The 12,085-nt window shown below is 41.4% G+C and overlaps 1 protein-coding gene across 2 annotated transcripts in view; it reads left to right on the top strand.

Annotated features, from left to right (window-relative positions):
• Positions 1-5,635, top strand: part of PRDM2 (PR/SET domain 2) — a 112,468-nt gene extending 106,833 nt beyond the window's left edge. For both annotated transcript variants that reach the window (XM_063436888.1, XM_063436889.1), the window contains exon 9: positions 5,060-5,635. In XM_063436888.1, coding sequence (XP_063292958.1) covers positions 5,060-5,072 — 13 coding nt within the window. In that variant the 3' untranslated portion in view covers positions 5,073-5,635. The remainder of the gene's footprint in view (positions 1-5,059) is intronic.
• The last annotated feature ends 6,450 nt before the right edge of the window (positions 5,636-12,085 follow it).

Genomic DNA, 12,085 nt, shown 5'->3' on the forward strand with positions numbered 1-12,085 from the left:
TCACTCCCCCTCTCTCTCACTCCACTCCCCCTCTCTCACACCCCCCCTCTCCTCTCTCACCCCACTCTCTCACACCTCTCTCTCTCACCCCTCTCTCTCACCCCACTCTCTCACCCCCCCTCTCACCCTCTCTCAACCCCTCATCCTCACTCACACCCCACTCTCTCACCCCTCTCTCACACCCCTCTCTCTCTCACCCCTCACTCACACTCCCCCTCCTCACTCACCCCCTCACCCACCCCTCTCACCATCACCTCTCTCTCTCACCCCTCCTCTCACTCACACCTCACACCTCCTCTCACTCACCCTCACACCCTCTCTCTCACCCCTCTCTCACTCACACACAACACTCTCTCACCCCTCTCACTCACACCCCTCTCTCACCCCTCTCTCTCACCCCTCACTCTCACCCCCACACACACACCCACACACAACCCCTCTCACTCACCCCACACTCTCACCCCACACTCACCCCCTCACTCACACCCACTCTCTCACCCCTCACACACCCCCTCTCTCTCACCTCTCTCTCTCTCACCCTCTCTCTCACCCACTCTCTCTCACCCCTCTCTCTCTCACCCCTCTCTCTCTCACCCCTCTCTCTCTCACCCCTCTCTCTCACCCCTCTCTCTCTCACCCCTCTCTCTCTCACCCCTCTCTCTCTCACCCCCCTCTCTCTCACCCCCCTCTCTCTCACCCCCTCTCTCTCACCCCCCTCTCTCTCACCCCCCTCTCTCTCACCCCCCTCTCTCTCACCCCCCTCTCTCTCACCCCCCTCTCTCTCACCCCCCTCTCTCTCACCCCCCTCTCTCTCACCCCCCTCTCTCTCACCCCCCTCTCTCTCACCCCCCTCTCTCTCACCCCCCTCTCTCTCTCACCCCCTCTCTCTCACCCCCTCTCTCTCTCACCCCCTCTCTCTCTCACCCCCTCTCTCTCTCACCCCCTCTCTCTCTCACCCCCTCTCTCTCTCTCACCCCCCTCTCTCTCTCTCACCCCCCTCTCTCTCTCTCACCCCCCTCTCTCTCTCTCACCCCCCTCTCTCTCTCTCACCCCCCTCTCTCTCTCTCACCCCCCTCTCTCTCTCTCTCACCCCCCCCTCTCTCTCTCTCACCCCCCTCTCTCTCTCTCACCCCCCTCTCTCTCTCTCTCACCCCCCTCTCTCTCTCTCACCCCCTCTCTCTCTCTCTCACCCCCTCTCTCTCTCTCACCCCCCTCTCTCTCTCACCCCCTCTCTCTCTCTCACCCCCTCTCTCTCTCTCACCCCCTCTCTCTCTCTCACCCCTCTCTCTCTCTCTCACCCCCCCCTCTCTCTCTCACCCCCCTCTCTCTCTCTCACCCCCCTCTCTCTCTCTCACCCCCCTCTCTCTCTCTCTCTCTCTCTCACCCCCTCTCTCTCTCTCACCCCCTCTCTCTCTCTCACCCCCTCTCTCTCTCTCACCCCCCTCTCTCTCTCTCACCCCCCTCTCTCTCTCTCACCCCCCTCTCTCTCACCCCCCTCTCTCTCACCCCCCTCTCTCTCTCACCCCCTCTCTCTCTCACCCCCTCTCTCTCACCCCCCCCTCTCTCTCACCCCCCTCTCTCTCTCACCCCCCTCTCTCTCTCACCCCCTCTCTCTCACCCCCTCTCTCTCTCACCCCCTCTCTCTCTCTCTCTCTCACCCCCTCTCTCTCTCTCACCCCCTCTCTCTCTCTCACCCCCTCTCTCTCTCACCCCTTCTCTCTCTCTCTCACCCCTTCTCCCTCTCTCTCTCACCCCTTCTCCCCCTCTCTCTCACCCCTTCTCCCCCTCTCTCTCTCTCTCACCCCTTCTCCCCCTCTCTCTCTCTCTCTCACCCCTTCTCCCCCTCTCTCTCTCTCTCTCACCCCTTCTCCCCCTCTCTCACCCCTTCTCCCCCTCTCTCACCCCTTCTCCCCCTCTCTCCCTAGTAGAGCTTAGCTTAGTGGAGCTAATGGAAGCTCCTAGCAAGAATTTCTGGCTCCAGGAGAGGCTGCAACCTATGCTAATCTCAGTTTCTTATACTATTTACCCTGAGCGGGTACAGGGCATCTGCTCAGTAAAGCTTTATTGGCTAGTGCAGATTAGCACAGGTAGCTCTCTCAAATTTACCAGCAGTCAGCTGTATTTCCAGCTTTCCAAATAATCTTCCCAAATGTCCCAGTAATGTTAAACCTCTTTTCAGATTCTTCACCCATGTTATTCCAGGCTTTCTATTCCATAGTCTTCATTCCTCCAGACTTCCATCCTTCCCAATATTTTTCAAATGTACCCACTTCCTTGTTCATAGTCTGTCATTCCATTACTCCTATTACCTGCAGTTTAAAGCTCTATTTGTCTTGCATAGTATAGGCTCTATAGTAAAAGAGCACTATAGTGCCAGGAAAACAAACTTGTTTTCCTGGCACTATGTAGTCCTTAGGTCCCCCCCACCCTCATGGCCCCCCTTCCTCTGAGCTAAAGGGGTTAAAACCTCTTCAGCCACTTACCTTTCTCCAGCGCCGGGCTCCCTTGGCGCTGGGGAACTCTCCTCCTCCTGCCGATGTCAGTGCCGAATGCGCATGCGCGGCAAAAGCCGCACGCGCATTCAAACCACCCATAGGAGAGCATTACTCAATGCTTTCCTATGGACGTCAGCGTCTTATCACTGTGATTTTCACAGTGAGAATTGCGGAGGCGGCCTCTAGTGGCTGTCAGTGAGACAGCCACTAGAGGCTGGATTAACCCTCAGTGTAAACCTAGCAGTTTCTCTGAAACTGCTATTTTTTTCAGCTGCAGGGTTAAAACTAGAGGAACCTGGCACCCAGACCACTCCATTGAGCTGAAGTGGTCTTGGTGCCTATAGTGGTCCTAAGCCAGAATGATAGAAGCCACCCCTGTTTGCTTGCTTGCGTACAGGCTTAAAACCTTGGTGGAGCAAGTGATATAATTCTCAAAGCTCTGATCCTAAGAAGACCAAAATAAATGCACTCTTCGATCATATACTGGCAATTTCAGATACAGAACAAGACCTCTGCAGGGTGTGGTCACTTTATTTATTTATTTAAAAAAAAAAAAAAATTTAATCTACTTGTCCAAAGGGCTAAAGCAGTAGCACAGGCTGCTTGTCAGTCATGACAATCTACTTGTCCCAACAAACAAAATAGTTTCAATTGGTGCCCTGCCTTGAGCTCTTGACAAGGTTATTTACCAAACCTTGTTTTGTTTGTTTTTTTGTGAATTAAATTCAAATGGAGTTTCTGAGACAAAAAAAAAGCTGATCTGGGAAAACTCTATAAATCAGCTACTCACAACCTTTTTGCTTTAGCTTTTCCATTCACATTTAATTTGTGAAAATTAAGAATTACGTGAATAACCTGAGTGTCTCTACGACCTCTTCCCCGCCCCCTCCTTCCATAGTGTGTGCATGTGTGTAATGTTTCTGTGATTCCCCCCTCCTTCCATAGTGTGTGCATGTGTGTAATGTTTCTGTGATGTTTGCTAGCTGTTTGTAGTGAGGGTGCGCTTTTTGGCCAACTCCTGCATAGTTTTTTGCAAGGAGGGTAGCTATGATCACTGGTGGTCGAATGTCAAAAGTCCCTGGTGGTGTAGCAGAGGTTAAAGTCCCTGGGGTTTCAGTGGGAACCCAGCAGATACAGACCACAGTAATCACTCCTCCCATGCCTGGCACTCACTTTGTTAGAATACACAATATTTCTGCCTTCTGTCCGGACCACCAGGGAGCGATTAGTGTGGAGGTGCACACACTCCCTGTCTGGCCCAGTTCTGTCACGTCTCCTGTTGCAGCTCTGCCACTTGCCTGTGGCCTGGCTAATCTGCCAGGCAGACAGAAAAAAATAATTTGCCTGCCCGTCACCTTGAGCTAAATTTCCTGGGCGTCAGGTGAAATTGCTCTGATATGCTGTATCTTTGAGGCATTTACTAAAAAGAGGAGTGCTGGACTGTTTCTCTTGCCAGTATCTAAATTGCTACTTTATGGCAGGGGTTCCCAATTAATTTTTCCTGCGGAACTCTTTGACATAGTGTATCAACATCGTGGGATCCAATGTGTCAGTGTGTGTGTGTGTGTGTGTGTGTGTGTATATATCTGATACACACACCTTGACACAGTGTGTATCTGTGTTTGTGTGTGTCAAGGTGTGTGTTTATGTGCCTGTGTGTGTGCGCGCGCGCGCCTGATACACAGACACACACACATACCCTGATACACAGACACACACTCGGTGATACACACACACATCTTGACTCACAGATACACACAGTGTCATTTACACACACTCAGATACACACACACACACACACACACACACACACACAAACATACAAATACACTGGCACATACACACACACACACACACACACCAATACACACATACTGACATACAGATACACAAACCTTGATACACACTCTGATACACATACTTTGACAGACACACATACACTTTCACTGACAAGCACACATACACTCTCACTAACAAACACATAAACTCCCTGACAGACGCGCATACAATATATATATATATTTTTTCTATTTTACTCCACCCAGCCTCACTACCTTTGGGAGTGCTCGCATGGAGTCTCTATGTCCCTGTGGTCCAGTGGGGCTGCTGGGCTGAGCATCTGGGCATGCGGTCCATGTGGGTCAGTGGGGCTGCTGATCGTCTGGGCTTATTTGGTTTTGTACCTCTCTGACCCAGTAAGAAGAAATCTTTTGATAACTCCAACCAGCTTCATAACCTCAGGTAGAGCATTTTCTGAAGCTGGTGGGGTATAGTAAGCATCACTCACTCAACATCTGGTATTTGAGCAGGGTCCTCTTCAACCTATTGTTCCTGTAAGTTTTCTTGTAATTGTCCTATTTATTGTTACATCCCCCCTCTCAAAATATTGTAAAGCGCTACGGAATCTGTTGGCGCTATATAAATGGCAATAATAATAATATACTATATTAAGAATGACATGCCTTCCCTCCTCATACATCAATGTTTTTTCCTTCAGTAAAATACACAAAGTGTCTCGTTAATTATAAGATGCATATTTAATTATATATTTTTGTTCTTTTTAGAACCATGTTTTAAAGCAAGGCCTTCTGTCTAATCATCTGTAAACCATGGAATGACTGTTGCATGATAAATCTAAAGCAAGCACTACAAGAACAAATCTAAATGCAATTCAAGCTGCAATTGACAAATCCACAGTCCTTGCAGTGGAAATCCTACTTTGAGTTTCCTTAAACGTCGTTTGGCATGTTGAAATAAAGGCTGCCCATTCCAAAATGGATTCTGAACACTCATCTGAGATATTCTAATTTCTAAGAGTAAAATAATTTTTAATACAATTGTACTTGGAACAAAAGTATATTCATGCAGGAATTATGATCTTGAATTATGTCTCCTGTGTGTTTTTTTTTTTTTTTATTTAAATGTTGGCAATTCAGGGTTTGGAATTACATTGCTGCATTTGACACAAGCACCAAATCAGTAAAAAGAAAGCTTGTATGAATTCTAAAGGTTACATTTAAAAATGAATTTGGAATTACAATTTCGAAATCTTGGATATTCATCTTTAACCACCAGATTTAAGATATAGCCTATTATATTGTTATATTGTTTTGCTTTATTTAGCCATTTTTCATTCATCCATTTTTAAACAAATGTATTCTTACAGAAATGTAGACTAAATATTACATGGCAGTTATTAGTTAACATGCTTCTAAACTTTTTTTTTTTTTTAAAAGACCAAATGGCATTTCTGAAACATTTGTGTCTAGTTATTAAAAAATAAGGTTACACATCCATTTTAGTACTGTATGTTAGCTAAAAGTAATTGGTTTGGCCTGCTAACTAACTTCTTTTATAATTATTTGGCTCCTGGTTTTTATTGTTTTGGTTTTTTTTCCTCTACCTTTTTGGAGGTGTAAATGTTCAATTTATTTGGCTATGGATATTTGCATTTGTAGATCCCTTATTATCAGTTTAAAAAGTAATCTACCTCTTAGACCGTAGTTTGAACACTTGTTTGGTGAATTTGTGCCACTTTACCGCTTTCACTATCATTCCCATTTTGTTACATTTCTCTAACGGGGACTTTTATGTTCAGAACTTGTACAAAGCATTTGTAGCGAGATTTAAAAAAAAAAAAAAAGGCAAAAAATAAAATATTTAAAATTATTTAAATTGTTTTTGGAGATGTCAGTTGTATTATGTGATTACTTTGTTTTAGTAATGCTGTTCTACTTTTGCAGATGTTAATTTTAATCGTTCATGTACTGATGTTTGCTGGGAGTTCCATATTATGTTCAGTTTCTTTCTTTTTTTCTTTTTTTTTTTTCCCCCCACAAATGATTTTAAAAATATGTGAAATAACAGTTTGCAACTTTGGCATACCAATAATAAGGTTGTCACATTACAACATTAACAAATATATTTTAAGTAGAGGTATACAACTAAGATGTGGTTTCTGCTATTTTTATTCTGGCATGAAATCTTGTGATTGTCAGATGTGTTTTAAAATGGAAACAAAAACTTTTATGCTGTTTCAAGCACTTAACCTTATAGATAGGGCTACCGTGAAACATTTTATATACCTGTAATCAAAAAACAAACAAAAAAATACTTTATTAAACCAGTTTTTGGAAATCTTCCATTTTGTTTTAAAGTTTGTTTATTGTAAATACTTGTTTTTGAATCAAGTTGTGTGTTCTGATGCTTTCAGGAATTCAGACGTCTGTTTTCCAACTACAGGAGACAAATAGAGCAGGTGTCTCCCTCTGTACTAAATAAAGGTAGTGTACTAACCAAATCCTATCCTAATAAGAGTGGTTAATCTTCCCTGTTGCTTTAACTCCATCAACAAGCAAGTTGCAAAAAAAAAGAAACCATACCAGAAACTGAGTATTGGGGGTGTCCTGGGAAGTAATGTTTAAATATGTTATTTTGTTTTAACATATAGATTGCACATTATTTAAAGGAACTAAATACAACCATTTTGGATGGACAGGAAAACTTTGTACGGTTGTAGTAAGTATTTACCAAGTAAATATGTAACATTTTCCCCAACATAACAGACCCCCGAACGTGGCAGATCTGCTTTAACCCCTTAAGGACCAAACTTCTGGAATAAAATGGAATCATGACGTGTCACACACGTCATGTGTCCTTAAGGGGTTAAACAATTATAGCAGAAGATTGCAACGTGAAAAATTAAGTGGTCTGCATGCACTATACATTTATTTTGCCCCGTATATATTGTATACATTGGGCACATTGCAGCCTTGTTGCCTCTTTGAATGCAAGCACTGAGACGCACATTGATACCCACTACCACTGTGTCTATATTTGTCACTATCTATCTGGCTGTGTGTATTTCTTATGGAGTGTGTCTGACAGTGTGAGTGTATGAGTGTATGTGTGTGAGGGTTGGCATCTGGCAGTAAATATCTTGTTTGTGGGTATCTGGCTTGCTGTGTGTTTGTATGGTATGGTTGCTTGTGGTCTGAACTATGTTTTGCATGTGACTGTGTGTTGGGAGGCTTTATTTTTAGGTCCATTTATAACCTATGTATCACCTACATTAATAAAAAAAACAAAAAAAACGTTTTAGTGCTTTTACTGCGGTTTTTGCATTTCTCATCTTCCATTCAACTGAGGAATTGGGGAATCGGGATGAATTTGCACAAATTAAGAATATAGTGAATAACCATGTATGTTTACATTGCAGGACATTCAGAAAAATACCTTATGGCCACTCTATATCTTCAGGATGCATTTATTTAAATCACTATAGATTTGGTCTCTTACCAGTATCTGATATCTGCCTTCCCAGATAGAGGGAGACTTCTTTATTTTCGATTCAGGCTATCCAATTTAGCTCGATTTCAATTCCCAAGATTCTCACCAAATATTTACTATTATGAACAGCTGCATTAATACTAGATTATTTGATCAAGAAATCAGCGGAGTCTTTACGGACAGATCACTGCACTACAATAAATTTCCCTTATGTTGATGGGTGGATTGTAAATCTGGAAAAATCTCAGTTCATATGTCAAAAGGCAATCATGAACACAGTATTACTCCGACTCTGTTTTTTCTAAGCACTGCCAGTAGTAATTTGTTTTTATTGAATGAGAAACCTAAATGCACTAAGTCACCGGTTAGATTTAGAGGGGAGGAGTACTCCCTTTATAGATGTAAAGAAGACAAAAATAAAATTTGTTAATGTGAACTGAAAAACAAATTACAGTTAAAACTTTACTTCATGAAACCAACCATAAACATCTATGAATAGGGTTATATCCACATATCCACATTTATTAGGTAATAACGTAAAATTGTAATGGCCAATTAGAAAATTCATCAAAAAATAAAATAACCATAATATGCGAAGTAAACAAATATAAATACTGTCAATATGGGCATAGAGGTGATATGTAGAGTCCCCAGGACGTGTTTCGCCGAATTCCTTACGGCTTCCTCAGCTTGTTTGTTTAACCCCTTAAGGACACATGACATGTGTGACATGTCATGATTCCCTTTTAATCCAGAAGTTTGGTCCTTAAGGGGTTAAGCTCCAGTTTATATAGGAGAAGACAACCAGAATTAACGAAGGGGAGGTCGCCTTTACGGACCTGCAAGCTTTTTTTCCCCTGAGCTTGGTTCATAGCTCAGGAGAATGCGAGTTATTCCACTTATTATATATAAGGACTTGAATATATAACAATATTACACTATTGGTGTTCTAATTTATGTTCTAGGCATATCCCAGACAGAATACACCAGTTCTTGTGATAAACCCCTTCGGCCTGTGAAACAACTTGTTTTTGTATGTAGCCCTACACCTTTCTTGTGTTTTTGTTTGTTATTGGTGTAAGAGGAAAGACTACACTGGGTGTTTGAGCAGATATCTTATATATGCTGGTATATACCACTATTTATTGTATTTATTGTATATTTAGCGCCAGTATATATTTTCTTGTTCTCTACTGGGAGTTGTTCCCTAGATGGCACCAAATACAATTATAATTGCTGTCCATGTGTACATAAGTGTAACTGAAAGATTCGACAATAATTCTTCAGCAAAAATGGAAAGAGGATAGTTATATATATGAATTATCCCTTAATAAGGGGGAAGCAATCCCATTGCAGAGAAGATTTCTACATCTGTTGTCAGTGTCCAGTAAAAATAGTAAATATTTCTCAAAGACGTCAATGTTTTACACTGCACGGTTGCTTGGGTGACTAGTGGTTCGTTAAACAACATGGTCATGGAAGAATGTAAGCTAGATAAATGGGAATGGAGTAAAATCATCAGAGAAAAGTAGAATATTGGAGTATTGGAAATGTGAAAGTAATAGTTAGAGCATGTCAATTGGAAATAGAGGGAGAGAACCGTGAGGAGAGACATGTAAGAAGAGGGCAATGATGAATACTTTGTGTAGCTGACCAGGGACCATTACCATGAACTATTAATTTGAGGTGGATAGTTTTAAATATTTATAAATATGTAATAATGCAAAGTTAGGATCCACTGATCTGGCAGTACTGTTTAGCAGTATTTCCCTTTTGTTTACCCTGGATGAATGTTAAGAATAATTCTTAAGCCATCAAGTGAGTTAATTATTTAGTGGATGGGACAATTCTTATCTTCTCTTTGTGTTTTACTTTTCCTATCTATTCCCAACCTCCTCACTTACCTCAAAGAAAGTATATCTGAAGGGGTACTTAATCGTGTATGTTTCCCATAGTTCTCGACTGTCGATACCTTTTAATGATTACCGTATATTTTACATTAACTATAGCTTATATTTTACCTTTTTCACTCTCTCTAGTTACGCTACTTCCCTCCTTCCTCACTTTATTTTTTATTGTGTCTCCCCTCCTCCCCTTCCATTTTTCATTTCTCCCCCTCTCTCAAGCGTTTTAATAGAAATAATGGACTTAACTTAGTTTAGAAAAGTGTACGAAATACAATATTGTTTGATAACCTTTTCCTGTATGCTTTAATTTACCTCTTCTTGCCTTTTAATGAATACTGGTTTTATACTGGTTTTAAACTGAATACTGGTTTTAACAGCCAAATATTTACTTTGATGTCTGGAGTTTACATTCATTTAAGATTGTACCGACCAACATTTTATTACATCCATGTGTAAAAAAATAAATATAAAAAAGCTTCATTATTGAGAGATTTGAATAGTTCAAATCAGTCTAATGAAATTTTTGTGTCTCAAGCTAGGTGATGATGACCTTTTGACTGGAATCAAAAGTTAAAGTGGAATTTTCAAATGCGATTTAGACGTTTAGTTGGGAAGCCCCATCTATACTTGATGTTGTTATATCTCAAAACCTTTGTGGCTTCAATAGTAGATTTCTGTTTCAGTCTAGTAGACCACAGGAGGTCTGGAAAGCACTTTAGATGTTTGAATTTCGATGGAAAAGCTGTCATATATCTAAAGGCCAGTGTAAACTTTGATTTTATTTTATTTTATATGAAAGGAATCTGATGATTATGTCCCTTGGATTAGAATCAGGCACTCCCATAGGCTTTTTCAGCCTATGTAGACGTTCAAAGAGAATTTCTTTCTTTTGACTTTCAGGGTCAATTAGTTTGTATAATTCAGTGAAGTATTCTTCCAATTCTTGTGGTTGAATCTCCTCTGTCATCCCTCTTATGCGTACATTGATTCTTCTTTGTCTGCCTTCTAAGTCTTGAACGTTAGTTTCAAGTAATTTGATTTTTGTTTGTTAGCTATCTATTTTTTCTTCTGCTGTATTTAGTTTGGTTTGGAAGTTTGTGAGTTGTATTTCATTGTTTTCAATTTTTTGTTCTAGTCGTTTGACTTCTGCTCTGATTTCTTTGGAATTTATGTCCATGTCTTTTTGTAGTTGAGCAAATTGTTGATCTAGGTACTTTTTTAAGGGAGTCAATTGTGGTTGCTTGGAAATCAGAGTCCCTCGAGGAATCCAGTTGGGATTTACCATTATTCATTTCTTTCATTACAATTGATCTTTGTTTTATTGTGTGATGTATCCAGCAGAAGATATTTTGTAGTTGTAGGTGAAAATATTGAGACTATATTTTTATACTTTTCCTTCCTTTTCTCTGTTTTTTTTCCTCCTTTTTTTTGTTTGTTTTTTCGGTTTAAATTTATCCTTTTTTAGTAGTCATTGCTAAATGTATTCTTCTCTTTTGAGATGTCTGTTTATTTCTTTCCTTTTGTTGCTTTTCTCTCAATGTTGATTTCTATCGTTAGGGCTTAAGTGAAGTAGGCAAAGAGTAGGCGTTTGGAAATATGAACCCCTTAGTAGGTTTAATTACAGAGCTGAGGGATTTAAGTAGGATTAATTCTAATTTTCAGAAGAAAAAAAAAATCCACTTTTGATGAAATTAGAATTTGAGTTTAGAATTTAAGTGGATGAGATGAGTATCCAGGTGTCAGCAAGATCTGGCTATTCAGTCACATTAATCAGAATTGCAGTATTTTGATCAGTATTTGCTGAATACCAGATTGAGGGACATGCCTCTTTAAGGTACCAATGTTTATCTCCAACAGCTTATTGCATGGTAGTATGGTTAAAATGAGTAATCAAAAAGTGAAAAAGAGAACAACTTCCTTTGACTCACAGTTTCACTGTCTGTTGCATCTTGGCTCAGCTCTCAGCCACATATGGTCTGTCAGCTTCGCTGTCGGCTAGTTTCCAACATGTGGGTATGCCATGATGCCACAGTGCCCCTCAGAACGCTAGTTCACGATGCCAACCTCCTTCCCACATTCAGCCTCTCACCGGAGCCCTCCAAGACCCTCTTCGGCATAACTCATAAGCTGAAGTACTGTACTCTTTCCATTTTGGGGAGGCTTACCGTTTCACGGAATGGGACTCCTCAGCTCTGCCAGACCATCGGCAGACTTCCGATGCTCTGCCTGTGTGCTGAGTGACTTGAGGGGGTGAAGACTTAAATAAAATCAATAAAAAAAAATAATAATCCCTCCCGTCCCCCCCTGCCAGCCATGTGGCTTCCAATATGGCGCTGCCTTTCTAAAGGCAGTGCATCATGGGGCTTCTGGGGGTGTCCCTAGCCTGCCTCATCA

Source organism: Pelobates fuscus, chromosome 11 (genome assembly GCF_036172605.1).
Source record: "Pelobates fuscus isolate aPelFus1 chromosome 11, aPelFus1.pri, whole genome shotgun sequence".
Taxonomy (NCBI): Eukaryota; Metazoa; Chordata; class Amphibia; order Anura; family Pelobatidae; genus Pelobates; species Pelobates fuscus.